Consider the following 18188-nt stretch of genomic DNA (forward strand, 5'->3'; position numbering starts at 1 on the left):
TATTTATAAAGCCATTTTTGTATCAGCGGATAGCACAAAGTGGTATACAGAAACCCAGCCTAAAACCCCAAACAGCAAGCAATGCACTTCTTTGTAGAAGCGCTACAAATGGAAAAAAACATGTGGTGTTTTTTATTATAGGAATAAGGAATCTAAAAATTGTTGTGTCTTTAATGATCTCTGTTCCTATGTGACACCTTTAACCGGAGGTCTTTCCTTGATGGGCCACCACACTATATCATTTTGTCAAAACGATATGGCTTTCCTATGACATCATGTGACCTTTTCATCATATTTTCCTCAGGTCTTTTTGGTTATTGTTGTTCATATTGGTCTTCATTTTGAGGAAATGCAGTTTATTTATATTCACATAACAAAATGTATTCCCTTTTTTTGGACTACTGGTACATAGGCTACATGGGATGTAAAAAATGTTTTCTACTTTGTAAAGTTATTCAAGCAATATCTGTGTTTGAATATAACACTTGTCTTGCTTCATTGAAGGTTTTACACACGTATCAATATAATTATTTCATGTGCAAGGTAGCTATCATTTTGTCATCATTTCAACAAGTGTGATTTCATTTCAGGTATTTGAATGGAAGGACACCTCATATTTGACTCATCCTACCAGTCAGCGATGTGGCAGTCAACAGGTTTTAATTAACACTTGCTGCCCCTTAAATTACCCGTATTTCCCATTAAAACGCCACTGTGGACATGTATCAAAAAGAGGACGAATGAAATGTGGGGCTTTTTTAGTCATGTTTGCAAATGTCAAGTAATTGTAGTTCTTCTCACAATGTACATGGGATCCTGTAATACGACTCCCGTCTAGCCTGCTGCAAGAGATTAGAGGGCGCCGCTATGTAATGTGAAAATACAGTATATTTGACTCTTACAATAACACAAATGCTACATTCACCCTCTAAAGTGTGTTGAAATGAATATCCCTAAATTCACTCAACACTGCCATCTAGTGTTCACGCTAGACAGATACAAAGTGTCCGTACAGCCTTCTAGAACCAGTGATGCCAATTTAGCAATTTTGTTGCTAGATTTAGCAACTTTTCAGAGTACCCTAGCAACTTTTTTTTCAAACAAAACCTAGAAACAAATTTAGCTACTTAAAAAAATGTATTTGGAACTTTTAGCAACTTTTGAAAAGTTATTCAACCACTAAAATGCATTTCCCCTCTAAATGACACACAACCGATTTTCTCTGTCACACACTCAGTCACAACACACGTGCCTGGCTGCAACAGTGCATTATGAGTGACGTCAGCAGCAGGCGCTCAGCTCGTCCACAGGCAGCAGCAGGCCAGCAGCAATTTCAGCAAATTGCAAATCATTGTTGGCTGACTGCAGCAGCAGTAGTATGCGTTCGACGAGACAAACCCAATGAATATAGTTGATCACGAATGTTTGATCTAGAACAGAACTTACAACATCAATCAACATGTCTAAATCAAAATTGCACAGCCAGAAATACAGAAAAGAGTGGGAGTCTGTACCTGAATTTAAAGGGTGGTTGAGGCCAGTAATTGGGGATGATTGACGGGCATATTGTGCTTACTGCAAATCAGATATGTTTGCAAAAATGTATGACATCAAAAAACATTGTGCTACAGCAAAGCATATAAATAAATCAAAACCGTACAACCACACAACGCAGTCTACATTACCACAGTTGGTTAAGAAAGTGGATAACTGCAAAAGCGCAGAAGCTACTATGGCAATGGCCATTGCGGAGCATTGTTCGCTGCTAGCATGCAACCATTTAGGTATGACTTGCAAAGCTGCCTTTTCAGATTCTGTGGCAGCAACAAACTTCCAAATGCACCGCACCAAGTGCACAGAAATGATTAGGGGAGTACTGGCTCCTTATTTTCTCAAAAGGGTAACATCAGATGTGGGGGATGAGAAGTTCAGTCTCCTTTTGGATGAGTTCACTGATGTCAGTGTCTCGAAATACCTGGGTGTGGTGATTCGGTATTTCAGTGCTAAAAAAGAACCGTTGTGTCCACATTTCTCGGGCTGGCTGAATTGGAGGGGGGCGATGCCAGATCAATAGTAAAGGCGGTAGTTGAGTTTCTTGAGAAGTGTAACCTTAAAAAAGAACATCTTCAGGGTATTGGCACTGATAATGCGTCCGTGATGACTGGGGTGCACAAGATTTTAAAGGAAGAATGTGCATTACCCAATGTGCTACTCATCCGCTGTGTGTGCCATCCTTTACAATTGGCTGTCAGTGCAGCATCCAAAGAAACCATCCCTAGGAGTGTTGAGTACTTAATCAGGGAAACCTACAACTGGTTTTCGATTATCCCAAAACGGCGCGAGGCGTACAAAGCAGTGTATGACACCATTAATTGTGGCCAGAAACTCCTGCAGATCACCAAAGTGTGTGCCACACGTTGGCTATTGATTGAGCCTGCGGTAACTCGTATATTGAGCCAGTGGGAAGAACTGAAACTCCACTTTGAGTTGACCAAGGCCAGTGAGCATTGCTACATGGCGGATGTGCTCCACGCCATGTACATGGACAAGACCAACTATGTCTACCTGACATTCTTCATTCTTGAAATCAATCCTGTCTGATGTACAAGTTGCAGTGAAGTCATTTGAGGGGGAACAAACAGATCCTGTCAAGCTTTTGGACAATCTGGTACACCTCTTAACATCAATTTGCAGCAGAGTAGACAACCCTATGGCAAAAATGGATGTCCTGAAGGATGCCATTGATGGACATCTCAGCCCATCACCATACCTTGGGTACCTTTTAGAGAGCAAGGTGTACCAACTCAGTCTTGCGCCAGAGGACAAAAAGGTCATTTGGAGACGGTGCATCAGCTACATTGTTGCTTTAAGCACGGAGCTGCAAGCAAGGCTCCCAGACAACCTAGAAGACTTGCGACACATGGCCTTGTTCAGTGTTAAGGAAACACTAAAGCACAATAAAGGCACCACTGAAATTATTAAAGTAGCTGAGCTACTGAGATACCAGCCCCAAATAATTGATCAAATTGTTTCCCAATGGAGAATCATCCATCTGTTTAGGTGGGACTCAACTGAAAATACAGTAGAGTTTTGGAGTGAAGTGAATAACTACACGGACTCTTCCGGGTCAAATCCATTTGAAGAACTGTGCAAAGCTGCGCTCGCTGCCCTCTCCTTGCCACACTCAAATGCGGAGGTTGAACGGCTGTTCAGTCAAATGAGTGTGTCACTGCACACTCTCAACTCCATACTCCTGGTGCGATATGGACTGAAGCTGGCTGGTGATACCTGTTACCAGCATAAACTACCAAGTGAAGTTCTGCAGCAGTTTGGCACCACAGCAGCATACAGCTTTGAGGCCGCTCCATCCTCGTCTGCTGGTTCCAGCTCCGTGACAATGCAGTTGGACAGTGAAGATGAAGAGGATTTCCCTGCCAATCTATGATTCATCATATTTATAGTACGTATGCAAGGAGTGGACTTTCTGGAACTGGTGGAGACACACAGCTGATGGTGGCAGTGTGTACTGCAGTGTGAGCGAGAACACAGTGGCAATATCTGGAGGAAACCATTGAGCAGCTAGCCAGCCAAGCAGCACAACAACCTGGAGAGAGATGCCTAGCGCAGACATTATTTCAGTTAAGTTGCTTGTTCAATAAGATAGCATATATACCTTGTTATTAGCTTGTACCAATAATTGTTGATCAGTTAGGTAGCATGTTAACTAACTACCAATACACTGCTTAAAACTATAATTGTTAAGAATGTAGTTAAAAATAAAATGTAATTGTTCAATAATGTGTAATTGTTCAATAATTCAATGTGTTGTGTTTAAAAATAAAAATATGTGATCATATAAAATGTGTTGTTTATATTACTTTTACAAATAAAAATATATGATAATAAACAAACAAATCTAAACTAACAAATGTAAAATCATATTTTTCGCCGAGATGGCCGGTCAATTTGAGTAACGTTATTGTCTATTCCAAGTTTTACGTTATTACGTAATGACGCCATCACGCAAGGACATCACAACGTCATTTAGCAACTTTTAGCAACAAAACGACCTGCCTCTAGCAACTTCCCCTGAAAATTAGTTGGCAACACTGTCTAGAACGTCACTTATCTCATATGTTGGTCAGCTAGTGGCAAATCAATCAACTCGTCGTGACATGTGTCGTGATCGATGGTTGTCATTGATGCCGCATTCACAACAACTGTGACTCGGAAAAATACGAGGTCAAATCATGACGTAAGTGATCTTCAGGTCGGGAAGTCGGAGCTCTAGAAAGAGGCCCGGGTTCCCGAGTTGGATGACTGTCAAATCGATTTCTTTTCAGTCGGAGCTCGTTTTTTCCCCGAGTTACCAGTTATTTTGAACGCCTTGATGTCGGAAGTCGGAGATATCCGAGTTCCCAGTTGTTTTGGACGCGGCATAAAATACCGATGACGTAACAAGTGATCGTTCAAATGACAGCTAATAATTACGTGTGACCTGAATTGACTGTGATGCCTATGGCATGAGTAGATGAGCCGGTCCCTGTCTGTCTTAGTTTCTATGTGATCATTATATTATCATTATTCAGACTATTGAATGGCTGACAGCTGCAGAAGTGTTCATGCCAATATCTGGCCACAAAAATCTAACCGTATTGTGAGACATATGTTCTAATACATATTCAATATGATTCATATTTCTACTTTTCTATTATTATATTCTAGGACATTGTGAACAGATAATTGAAGACAAAACGTTACATTGGACATCTCCGGAAACAGTTGCTACATAGACTAAAAAAGAACTGACAAAATGTGAAAAATTGCCAAAGACTCCAGCCAACCTAGTCATAGACTTTTTACGCTGCTGCTACTTGCTGTTTATTATCTACGCACAGTCACTTTACCCCTACTTACATGTACATATTACCTCAATTACCTCAACTAACCTGTACCCCGCACATTGACTCGGTACCGGTACCACCTGAATATACAGCCTCGTTATTTTATTGTTGCTCTTTTATTTAATTTAAAAAAAACATTATTTAGTAAATATTTTCTTAACTGTTATTTTTCTTCAAACTGCATTGTTGGTTAAGGGCTTGTAAGTAAGCATTTCACTGTAAGGTCTACCTACACCTGTTGTATTCAGCATTTCACGGTAAGGTCTACCTACACCTGTTGTATTCAGCATTTCACGGTAAGGTCAACCTACACCTGTTGTATTCAGCATTTCACGGTAAAGTCAACCTACATCTGTTGTATTCAGCATTTCACGGTAAGGTCAACCAACACCTGTTGTATTCAGCATTTCACGGTAAGGTCAACCAACACCTGTTGTATTCAGCATTTCACGGTAAGGTCTACCTACACCTGTTGTATTCAGCATTTCACGGTAAGGTCAACCTACACCTGTTGTATTCAGCGCATGTGACAAATAACAATTTGTTTTGATGATTTGATGTGATATGCTCAGATCTGACTAACTCATGATCTTCTAATGACAGAGCCTTTATAGTGATCTAAAATACAAACTAAAATATAAACGCAAAATGTAAAGTGTTGGTCCCATGTTTCATGCACTGTTATAAACGATCCCAGGAACGTTCTATATGCACAAAAAGCTTATTTCTCTCAAATGTTGTGCATTTGTTTACATCCATGTTAGTGAGCATTTTTCCTTTGCCAAGATAATACATCCACCTGACAGGTGTGGCATATCAAGAAGCTGATTAAACAGCATGATCATTACACAGGTGCAACTTGTGCTGGGGACAATAAAAGGCCACTCCAAAATGTGCAGTTTTGTCACACAACACAATGCCAGAGATGTTTTAGAGTAGAGTGGAGTTTTGAAGGAGCGTGCAATTGGCATGCTGACTGCAGAAATGTCCACCAGAGCTGTTGCCAGACAATTTAATGTTAATTTCTCTACCAATGTCGTTTTAGAGAATTTGGCAGTATGTCTAATTGGCCACACAACCACCGACCATGTGTAACCACGCCAGCCCAGGGCCTCCACATCTGGCTTCTTCACCTGTGGGATCGTCTGAGACCAGCCACCTGGCCAGCTGAAAAAACTGCTGCACAGCTGACAAAACTGAGGAGTATTTCTGTCAGTAATGAAGCCCTTTTGTGGGTGAAAACTCATTCTGATTGCCTGGCTCCTCAGTGGGTGGGCCTATGCCCTCCCAGCCCAACCCATGGATGTGCCCCTGCCCAGTCATGTGAAATCCAAAGATTAGGGCCAAATTTATTTAATTAAAATGACAGATTTCTTTATATGAACTGTAACTCAGTAAAATCGTTAAAATTGTTGCATGTTGCTTTTATATTTTTGTTCAGTATAGTTGTCATACGGATTCATAACATTTAGAGCCTTTATAGTGCCCTAAAATAGTTCCATTGGAGCCTGACTTTTTCCTATTGCCCAAACTGACTCATAATGTTTCCACTTATAGGTTATTCTCTTGATGTCATCCAATGAGGAAGAGCTGAGTACCAGGCCAACTCACCAACTTCCTGCGGGGCTTTCCTGAGATGTGACAATGCCCCCAGGCACCACTCAACCTTATCAGACCAAATGTTATCTGTATGTACCTTCAAAAGACCGGCGGGTGGACATCGGATCTGTCAACACTAATCCTCTATTACTTTACCTCTGCAATGATCTGTATGTCAATACAGGATATGAATGTCATCATTCGAGTATGAATGTTTCACAAGGATGTGTACTTACAGTATTAGACTCATTTAATTGAATGAAATATCATGGACATGTTTTTGTACATGTTGTTGATCTTTCCTATTCACTGATGCAGATTCCCTAATATCATTTCTGCATGGTAACCAACCAATGGTTGTGTGGGTCATTCATTCATCATTGTGTCCAAATTAATGAACACAAGTCAAACCACTTTGTTTGTTAGCCTTGACCCTACAGTACTATTCCTGGCACCTGTTGTCAGCTGTGTTCCTACCAGTCTCCAATGAAACCTTCTTTCAGCTGTGTTCCTACCAGTCTCCAATGAAACCTTCTTTCAGCTGTGTTCCTACCAGTCTCCAATGAAACCTTCTTTCAGCTGTGTTCCTAACAGTCTCCAATGAAACCTTCTTTCAGCTGTGTTCCTACCAGTCTCCAATGAAACCTTCTTTCAGCTGTGTTCCTAACAGTCTCCAATGAAACCTTCTTTCAGCTGTGTTCCTACCAGTCTCCAATATAAAACCTTCTTTCAGCTGTGTTCCTACCAGTCTCCAATATAAAACCTTCTTTCAGCTGTGTTCCTACCAGTCTCCAATATAAAACCTTCTTTCAGCTGTGTTCCTACCAGTCTCCAATGAAATCTTCTTTCAACTGTGTTCCTTACCAGTCTCCAATGATACCTTCTTCCAGCTGTGTTCCTTACCGGTCTCCAATGATACTTTCTTCCAGCTTTGATCCTTACCGGTCTCCAATGATACCTTCTTTCAGCTGTGATCCATACCGGTCACCAATGATACCTTCTTTCAGCTGTGATCCATACCGGTCACCAATGTGGCCAGTTCTTTTATATCGAAACCCATTGTGAGACTCTTAACACTCGGACAGCAGTTAGCGTGTCACCGGATAGGTGCGGCTGGTGTTATTCACATCCAGTGGAATAGAACTGCAATTACCAAATAGCCAGCTGTTCATGTAAAGTTTATTTTGTTTCTAATGTGGGTGTTGAAATGTATTCTATTCTACTCTAATGTATTCCATGTAATTGTATTCTACTCTAGGCCTACTCTACTCTACTGCACTCTTCTGAAGGGGGATACCATCAGTTGCACAACTGAATGCATTCAACTGAAATGTGTTTTCCGCATTTAACCCAATCTCTCAGAGAGTTGCAGGGGCTGCCTTAATCGACGACATCGGCACCTGGGGAGCAGTTGTTGGGGGTTAACTGCCTTGCTCAAGGGCAGAACAGCAGATGTTTCCACCTTGCCTGGCTCAGGGATTCAAACCACTGACCCAACGCTCTTTACCGCTAGGCTACCTAATGTTTTCAATTTTATTTGATTATTCTCTATTCTCGTCTCTTCTACTGTACTATACAGTCGTGGCCAAAAGTTTTGAGAATGAGACAAATATTAATTTCCACAAAGTTTGCTGCCTCAGTTTGTATGATGGCAATTTGCATATACTCCAGAATGTTATGAAGAGTGATCAGATGAATTGCAATTAATTGCAAAGTCCCTCTTTGCCATGCAAATTAACTGAATCCCCCAATAACATTTCCACTGCATTTCAGCCCTGCCACAAAAGGACCAGCTGACATCATGTCAGTGATTCTCTCGTTAACACAGGTGTGTGAGTGTTGACGAGGACAAGGCTGAAGATCCCTCTGTCATGCTGATTGAGTTCGAATAACAGACTGGAAGCTTCAAAAGGAGGGTGGTGCTTGGAATCATTGTTCTTCCTCTGTCAACCATGGTTACCTGCAAGGAAACATGTGCCGTCATCATTGCGTTGTACAAAAAGGGCTTCACAGGCAAGGATATTGCTGCCAGTAAGATTGCACCTAAATCATCCATTTATCGGATCATCAAGAACTTCAAGGAGAGCGGTTCAATTGTTGTGAAGAAGGCTTCAGGGCGCTCAAGAAAGTCCAGCAAGCGCCAGGACCGTTTCCTAAAGTTGATTCAGCTGCGGGATCGGGGCACCACCAGTACAGAGCTTGCTCAGGAATGGCAGCAGAGTGGCACGCACAGTGAGGCAAAGACTTTTGGAGGATGGCCTGGTGTCAAGAAGGGCAGCAAAGAAGCCACTTCTCTCCAGGAAAAACATCAGGGACAGACTGATATTCTGCAAAAGGTACAGGAATTGGATTGCTGAGGACTGGGGTAAAGTCATTTTCTCTGATGAATCCCCTTTCCGATTGTTTGGGGCATCCGGGAAAAATCTTGTCCGGAGAAGACAAGGTGAGCGCTACCATCAGTCATGTGTCATGCCATCAGTAAAGCATCCTGAGACCATTCATGTGTGGGGTTGCTTCTCAGCCAAGGGAGTGGGCTCACTCACAATTTTACCTAAGAACACAGCCATGAATAAAGAATGGTACCAACACATCCTCTGAGAGCAACTTTCCCAACCATCCAGGAACAGTTTGTTGACGAACAATGCCTTTTCCAGCATGATGGAGCACCTTGCCATAAGGCAAAGGTGATAACTAAGTGGCTCGGGGAACAAAACATCAATATTTTGGGTCCATGGCCAGGAAACTCCCATTGAGAACTTGTGGTCAATCCTCAAGAGGCTGGTGGACAAACAAAAACACACAAATTCTGACAAACTCCAAGCATTGATTATGCAAGAATGGGCTGCCATCAGTCAGGATGTGGCCCAGAAGTTAATTGACAGCATGCCAGGGCGGATTGCAGAGGTCTTGAAAAAGAAGTGTCAACACTACAAATATTGACTCTTTGCATCAACTTCATGTAATTGTCAATAAAAGCCTTTGACACTTATGAAATGCTTGTAATTATACTTCAGTATTCCATTGTAACACCTGACAAAAATATCTAAGGACACTGAAGCAGCAAACTTTGTGGAAATTAATATTTGTGTCATTCTCAAAACTTTTGGCCACGACCGTACTCTACTCTACTATACTATCCTATACGGGACTATACTCTACTGTACTATACCGGGCTATACTCTACTGTACTCTACTGGACTCTAGTCTACTCTGCTGTACTCTACTGGTCTATACTCTACTGTACTACACTCTACTATACTCTACTGTACTACGGCAGGTAGCCTAGTGGTTAGAGCCTTGGGCCAGTAACCGAAAAGCTTCTGGATCGAATCCCTGAGCTGACAAGGTAAAAATCTGTCGTTCTGCCCCTGAACAAGGCAGTTAACCCACTGTTCCCCAGTAGGCTGTCATTGTAAATAAGAATTTGTTCTTAACTGACTTGCCTAGTTAAATAAATAAAAATACTATACTGTATTCCATTTTGTTTTATTTGTTCTACTCTGGGCCTACTCCACTCTACTCCTCTCTACCCCAACTCTACTCTAGGCCTACTCCACTCCACCCCACTCTACTCTAGGCCCACTCCACTCTACTCCTCTCTACCCCAACTCTACTCTAGGCCCACTCCACTCTACTCCTCTCTACCCCAACTCTACTCTAGGCCCACTCCACTCTACTCCACTCTACCCCACTCTACTCTAGGCCCACTCCACTCTACTCCTCTCTACCCCAACTCTACTCTAGGCCTACTCCACTCCACTCTACACCAACTCTACTCTAGGCCCACTCCACTCTACTCCTCTCTACCCCAACTCTACTCTAGGCCCACTCCACTCTACTCCACTCTACCCCACTCTACTCTAGGCCCACTCCACTCTACTCCTCTCTACCCCAACTCTACTCTAGGCCTACTCCACTCCACTCTACTCTAGGCCTACTCCACTCCACTCTACACCAATTCTACCCCAACTCTACTCTAGGCCTACTCCACTCCACTCTACTCCACTACTCTAGGCCTACTCCACTCCACTCTACTCCACTCTACCCCACTCCACTCTACTCCACTACTCTAGGCCTACTCCACTCCACTCTACACCAACTCTACTCTAGGCCTACTCCACTCCAATCTAATCATCTCTACCCCAACTCTACTCTAGGCCTACTCCACTCCACTCTACTCCACTCTACCCCACTCCACTCTACTCCACTACTCTAGGCCTACTCCACTCCACTCTACTCTAGGCCTACTCCACTCCACTCTACTCCACTCTACCCCACTCCACTCTACTCCACTACTCTAGGCCTACTCCACTCCACTCTACACCAACTCTACTCTAGGCCTACTCCACTCCAATCTAATCATCTCTACCCCAACTCTACTCTAGGCCTACTCCACTCCACTCTACTCCACTCTACCCCACTCCACTCTACTCCACTACTCTAGGCCTACTCCACTCCACTCTACTCCACTCTACCCCACTCCACTCTACTCCACTACTCTAGGCCTACTCCACTCCACTCTACTCTAGGCCTACTCCACTCCACTCTACCCCACTCCACTCTACTCCACTACTCTAGGCCTACTCCACTCCACTCTACTCTAGGCCTACTCCACTCAACTCTACTCCACTCTACTCTAGGTCTACTCCACTCTAATCTACTCTACTTTAGGTCCACTCCACTCTACACCACCCTACTCCGCTCCACTCTACTCTACTCCACTCTACTTTAGGCCTACTCCACTCTACTCCATTCTACTCTCCTCCATTCTACTCTACTCTACTCTACTCTAGGCTTACTCCACTCTACTCTACTCTACTCCACTCTAGGCCTACTCTACTCCACTCTAGGCCTACTCTACTCTATCTAATCTACTCCACTTAGTTGTATTCTATTCTTATCTAGCATAGGCATACTGTAACTGGTCACCAGAACACAGGGCATGACACTGGCCATCAAACAGCCTAGTGAAGAACTGGCATACTGTAACTGGTCACCAGAACACAGGGCATGACACTGGCCATCAAACAGTCTAGTGAATAACTGTAATAAGTAATATGAATTAATTACCTGCTATAAGGGGAAGCAATTAACTGCCTGTTATTAATAACAGACTGTCGCAAATGGCACCCTATTTGCTACATAGTGCACTACCCCTTATGGGGAATATTTAGGAAATAGGTTGTCACTTGGAATGTCCCAGGCTATACAGGCTCTGCAAAGACGAAAACACAACCCGTCAATGATAATGAAATGACGCTGACGTGCGAATGCAGTCTCTACACACACATTATCCAGGCGTGTTTCGTAATGGCAGGTTATCACAATTTGTCACATTTTCATTTAACATCATGGGTGTATTTTTTTTAAAGGATCTCTGACGTATAACACTCAGGAAAGGCATTTAACTTTCAACGTCGCCTACTTCAGAGCTATCGCCCCTATGGAGTCACTCCCGTAAAACTTCGCAAAGACAACAAACTTGAAGGGTCGGTAGCGGTATTATATAAATGAACTGATTATGGAAGACCACCATTAGTTTATGAAAATTTCAACTGGACGGATATACAGCCAATAAGGATTATAATACCTTATTATAACGCTTGCTCCTCTCTCTGCGATATCATGGGCGACCTGTGCCATGCATGGACCTACAAACCTTCCTTGTCGATTGCTATTATATTGGTATCAATTTCATGTTTGGTGCATTGTTCAGAGAATGCTGGAGCCATTGGAAAAGTGTTCCCACGAGGGAATCACTGGGCAGTAGGTAAGAGACCTATTATTGTTGTTATTCATATTACAGAATAATATATTATTATTTCTAATAAAATTACAAAGTGTTATTATTGTTATGATCTACTTCGGTTTTTGAGATTCTGCTGGATAGATGAAAAGTTTGTTTCGAGATAACATTTTTTTTTAAAGATGGGAAACCACTGCACAAACCATGCCCAATGGTGTCACGATTTTCTGAATGAATTGTTGAGCTGATGTAAAAAATAAAATAATAGGACTTAATGTAGACAGCCGACTGTTGCCTTTGTTTTGTATAATCACCTTGGTTACCCAGAAAGATGAGTATTCTATTTGGTGGGCAAGTTACATTTCCTGTGAAAAGTTTAGGTGAAATGTTCCTGGTTGAGAAAGCTCAGAGCAAACGAAGACATTGTGACGCAGGACATTGGTTGTTCAAATAACAAACCGAGCGTTGAATTGTCTTAGTCTCCAAACCAGAATTGGACTCAAAAGAACACTAACTTCAATATTCAATCTTCCTCAATGTTCATCCATACATTCTTTATGTACATTTTTTTTTCTTAAGGTCACTTGATGGGGAAGAAAAGCCTTGACAGTCTCTCTGGATCAGAGGATAGCAGCAACAGGGACAATATACCGTCTTCAGAGGAAGACAGGCTGTTGGATAGATATGTGCAGCCGTCCAAGCTGGTGCAAGGCTTCATCAGGACTCTGGGGGGACTGGAGAACAAGAGACAGAGCCAGACCCAGAGACAGGGACAGGAACATGTTCTCTCTCGGATGGGAGTACTCAAGACCACAAAGTGGGAAGAGACAGATAGACACCGATACCTGAAACAGGTTAGTACTGGTGAGAGGTTAGTGTCAATTAGGTGAATGCTGTTCCTCCGGTCTTTCCCTTTATAGTATGTAGCCTATGTACTCATCGCATCTCCTAATATCCAGTAGGCTATTTATTAGAATATAAATGTTTGACTTTATTCTTAACTTAATGTTTGAGTTCAGTAGTAACAACATGTTTATGAAGTCTGATTATTTAAAACCGGTAATGCTATTTGATTGCAGGTTTACGTGGTTCAGGTATGAGTGCTACATTGTTGTATTCCTGTGTTTCCTCTCCGTAGCTGACAGACCTCATTCGTTTGGCTTTCAACATGAAGGAGAACACTATCCTCGCCTGAAGACAGACAGTCAGCTCTGGACTGCAGCTGTCCTATGATGAACGCCACTACACGCCTCAGAGACTCAAGTCGTTGCATTCAGCGCACCTGTACACAATATTTTGAAAACATTATAGCCTATATTACAGTTTACCCTATATGATATATAATAACATAATTATCATAATAATTACATGACGTCATCTACTATTTATTGTATGCTACTCAAAATACTCCCCCCCCCCATCAACAACAATGTGTAAAGAACATTGAATAAATCTGAAATTGTTGTGATAACTGCATTGTGGATATCTGGGTGTTCCTTTACATAACCATACAGAGGTATCCCCAAAAAATATTTAAAAAAAATATTTGATCAAATATTGAATTTGGCCTTTACTACTATAACCCATAGAAACACATTGAATGACACATTCATAAATGGCAAATAAGACAGTCCAAAAATAAATAATGAGGAATAAGGTTTTGAAGTGTCCATACCTCCTTACTTGCATAAAACATTTTTAATGTACTGGTTACCTTCAGATGAGTCCCATAGGTTCAGTCAAACCGTTTGGACGATACAGACGTTTTCATGAGAAGACTGATTTTCGGGAAGTCTCATGCTCTGACAAACACCGCTCTATCTCTGTCACCTTTCACCGCAGATGTGGACGTGTTACAAACAACAGATATCTCGAGCTTAAACTGACGGTATTTTGATGGGGATTTTTGATTATTTTACTTAGATAATCGACTCTAGGAGGTATATATACTGTAGTACTGTATGTACTTCATTTTCAACTGACAACGGGTGAAGAAGTGCAGAGGCAACATATTCACCACAAGATGGCAGACAAGCGTCTCATCAGAGCCTGTGACGACTGCACAGTGACGACTGCGTTCCCCATTCCACTTTCTAATAAAGACATGTTTTAATTATATAATATTTTTGGATTTTACAAAATGTTTATCTATCGCATATTTAAATCTGACAACTGATATGCATCCTTACATTTCTCTAAACTACCTCAGATACTCAAAATATAAGCTTCACTATCATTGAAGTTAGTTCTTAAAACTATTCAATTCCTGTTAGACGTTTTCAGGCAACAATTTGGCAATCATTACAATTAGGCTACATTTTGGCAAAGGACATAATACTGGCTTGTATCTTTCAGTGAGCCAGCAATACATAAATCTAATGACAAGCTGATCTTTGTGAGGCATAATGTGCAGACAGGCAGTCATTACGTTCCAAATGGCACCCTACTCCCTAGATAATGCACTACTTTAGACCAGAGCCCTATGGGAAAGTAGTGCACCATATAGAAAATAGGATGCTATTTGGGACGCATACAGTGTGTAAGGAAGGACTCATGCCTCTCTACTCAGCTGTCCCCTGATAACAATGGCCTCAATTATCTGCTCCAGACTTTCTCACAGTGAGAAATCGTAATTGGAACAATTTCATTTGGTTAAGGCGCGTCCTGTTGGCATAAACCAGGCTTGTTCTCCACTCGGTTTTCTCCCCTCATTTGTCACAGATAATAGTAGATGATATTAGTAGATAATAGTAGATGATATTAGTAGATAATAGTAGATAGTAGGTAATAGTATATACAGTGCCTTGCAAAAGTATTCATCCCCTTTGGCGTTTTTTCCAATTTTTTTGCAATACAACCTGTAATTTAAATTGATTTTTATTTGGATTTCATGTAATGGACATACACAAAATAGTCCAAAGTGAAATGGAAGTGAAATTGAAAAAATTAAATAACTTAAAAAACGGAAAAGTGGTGCCTGCATATGTATTCACCCCCTTTGCTATGAAGCCCCTAAATAAGATCTGGTGCAACCAATTACCTTCAGAAGTCACATAATTAGATAAATAAAGTCCGCCCGTGTGCAATCTTAGTGTTACATAACATGTTACATGTTACTGTCTGTCACGCCCTGACCTTAGTTCCTTGTTTATGTCTCTATTTTGGTTTGGTCAGGGCGTGAGTTGGGGTGGGCATTCTATGTTTTGTTCTATGTTTTGTATTTCTATGTGTTTGGCCTGGTATGGTTCCCAATCAGAGGCAGCTGTCAATCGTTGTCTCTGATTGAGAACCATACTTAGGTATCCTGTTTCCCACCTGTGTTTGTGGGTAGTTGTTTTCTGTTTAGTGTAGTGCATCTTGCAGAACTGTTCGTTTGTCGCTTTGTTGTTTTTGTTCTGGTGTTCGTATTTATTAAAAGTATTATGGACACTTACCACGCTGCACCTTGGTCCTCTTCTCCTTCTCCCGACGACAATCGTTACACTGTCACATAGACCTGTTCTGAAGGGCCCCAGTCTGCAACACCACTAAGCAAGGGGCACCACCAAGCAAGTGGCACCATGAAGACAAAGAACCTCTCCTAACTCACGGACCAGGCAAGGAGGGCATTAATCATAGAGGCAACAAAGAGATCAAAGATAACATTGAAGGAGCTGCAAAGCTCCACAGCGGAGATTGGGGTATCTGTCCATAGGACCACTTTAAGCCTTACACTCCACAGAGCTGGGCTTTACGGAAGAGTGGCCAGAAAAAAAGCCATTGCTTCTAGAAAAAAATAAGCAAACTTGTTTGGTGTTTGCCAAAAGGCATTTGGGAGACTCCCCAAACATATGGAAGAAGGTTACTCTGGTCAGATGAGACTAAAATTTAGTTTTTTGGTCATCAAGGAAAACACCATGTCTGGCACAAACCCAACACCTCTCATCACCCCGAGAACCCATCCCAGTGAACCCCAGTGAACCATGGTGGTGGCAGCATCATGCTGTGGGGATGTCTTTCCCATGGCAGGGACTGGGAAACTGGTCAGAATTGAAGGAATGATGGATGATGCTAAATACAGGGAAATTCTTGAGACTGGGACGGAGGTTCACCTTCCAGCAGGACAATGACCCTAAGCATACTGCTAAAGCAACACTCGAGAGGTTTAAAGAGAGACATTTAAATGTCTTGGAATGGCCTAGTCAAAGCCCAGACCTCAATCCAATTGAGAATCTGTGGTATGATTTAAAGATTGCTGTACACCAGCGAAACCCATCCAACTTGAAGGAGCTGGAGCAGTTTTGCCTTGAAGAATGGGCAAAAATCCCAGTGGCTAGATGTGCCAAGCTTGTAGATACATACTCCAAGAGACTTGCAGCTGTAATTGCTGCAAAATGTTTCTCTATACAGTATTGACTTTGAGGGGGGGGGGGGGGGGGGGGGTGAAAAGTAATGCACGCTCAAGTTTTCAGTTTTTCTGTCTTATATCTTGTTTGTCTCACTATAAAAATATTTTGCATCTTCAAAGTGGTAGGCATGTTGTGTAAATAAAATGATACAACCCCCCCCCCCCCCAAAAAAAATCTATTTTAATTCCAGGTTGTAAGGCAACAAAATAGGAAAAATGCCAAGGGGGTGAATACTTTTGCAAGCCACTGTAGTAGATCATAGTAGATTGTAGTAGATCATAGTAGATAATAGTAGATAGTAGAAATTAGTAGCTAACAGTATATAGTAGATCATAGATCATGTCTGGTTAGACTGTAAACTCTCCTTCCAGACTCACATCAAACATCTCCAATCCAAAGTTAAATCTAGAATTGGCTTCCTATTTCGCAACAAAGCATCCTTCACTCATGCTGCCAAACATACCCTTGTAAAACTGACCATCCTACCGATCCTTGACTTCAGCAATGTCATTTACAAAATAGCCTCCAATACCCTACTCAATAAATTGGATGCAGTCTATCACAGTGCCATCCGTTTTGTAACCAAAGCCCCATATACTACCCACCACTGCGACCTGTACGCTCTTGTTGGCTGGCCCTCGCTTCATACTCATCGCCAAACCCACTGGCTCCAGGTCATCTACAAGACCCTGCTAGGTAAAGTCCCCCCTTATCTCAGCTCGCTGGTCACCATAGCAGCACCCACCTATAGCACGCGCTCCAGCAGGTATATCTCTCTGGTCACCCCCAAAACCAATTCCTCCTTTGGCCACCTCTCTTTCCAGTTTTCTGCTGCCAATGACTGGAACGAACTACAAAAATCTCTGAAACTGGAAACACTTATCTCCCTCACTAGCTTTAAGCACCAACTGTCAGAGCAGCTCACAGATTACTGCACCTGTACATAGCCCATCTATAATTTAGCCCAAACAACTACCTCTCCCCCTACTGTATTTATTTATTTTGCTCCTTTGCACCCCATTATTTCTATCTCTACTTTGCACATTCTTCCACTGCAGATCTACCATTCAAGTGTTTTACTTGCTATATTGTATTTACTTCGCCACCATGGCCTTTTTTTTGTTGCCTTTACCTCCCTTATCTCACCTCATTTGCTCACATTGTATATAGACTTATTTTTCTACTGTATTATTGACTGTATGTTTGTTTTACTCCATGTGTAACTCTGTGTTGTTGTATGTGTCGAACTGCTTTGCTTTATCTTGGCCAGGTCGCAATTGTAAATGAGAACTTGTTCTCAACTTGCCTACCTGGTTAAATAAAGGTGAAATAAATAAATCTAATTAAATAATAGATAATAGAAGACAGTAGATCATAGTAGATAATAGTAGATAGAATATAATAGCAGATAATAGTAGATAGTATATAATAGCAGATAAATGTAGATAGTAGATCATAGTCGATCATAGTAGACAGTATTAGATAGTAGACAATAGTAGATAACAGTAGATAGTATATAGTAGTAGATAGTATTTGATAATTGTATATAGT

General features: G+C 41.7%; 1 protein-coding gene across 1 annotated transcript; it reads left to right on the plus strand.

Annotated features, from left to right (window-relative positions):
- The first annotated feature begins 11765 nt into the window (after positions 1–11765).
- On the plus strand, positions 11766–13725 carry grp (gastrin-releasing peptide). Its single transcript, XM_055864263.1, has 3 exons — positions 11766–12273; positions 12829–13103; positions 13388–13725. The coding sequence occupies exons 1-3, from the start codon at positions 12129–12131 to the stop codon at positions 13442–13444; spliced, it is 477 nt and encodes a 158-aa protein (XP_055720238.1). The 5' UTR covers positions 11766–12128; the 3' UTR covers positions 13445–13725.
- Positions 13726–18188: the final 4463 nt, after the last annotated feature.

This window comes from Salvelinus fontinalis, chromosome 2, assembly GCF_029448725.1.
Source record: "Salvelinus fontinalis isolate EN_2023a chromosome 2, ASM2944872v1, whole genome shotgun sequence".
NCBI classification, from domain to species: Eukaryota; Metazoa; Chordata; class Actinopteri; order Salmoniformes; family Salmonidae; genus Salvelinus; species Salvelinus fontinalis.

What these genes read in the sequence shown, in the direction of transcription:
- grp (XM_055864263.1), top strand. Translation starts at nt 12,129, where the DNA reads ATGGGCGACCTGTGCCATGCATGGACCTACAAACCTTCCTTGTCGATT. An exon ending in AGGGAATCACTGGGCAGTAG is followed by an intron (nt 12,274 to 12,828) that starts GTAAGAGACCTA and finishes TTTTTTCTTAAG; the next exon opens with GTCACTTGATGGGGAAGAAA. An exon ending in GACACCGATACCTGAAACAG is followed by an intron (nt 13,104 to 13,387) that starts GTTAGTACTGGT and finishes TCCTCTCCGTAG; the next exon opens with CTGACAGACCTCATTCGTTT.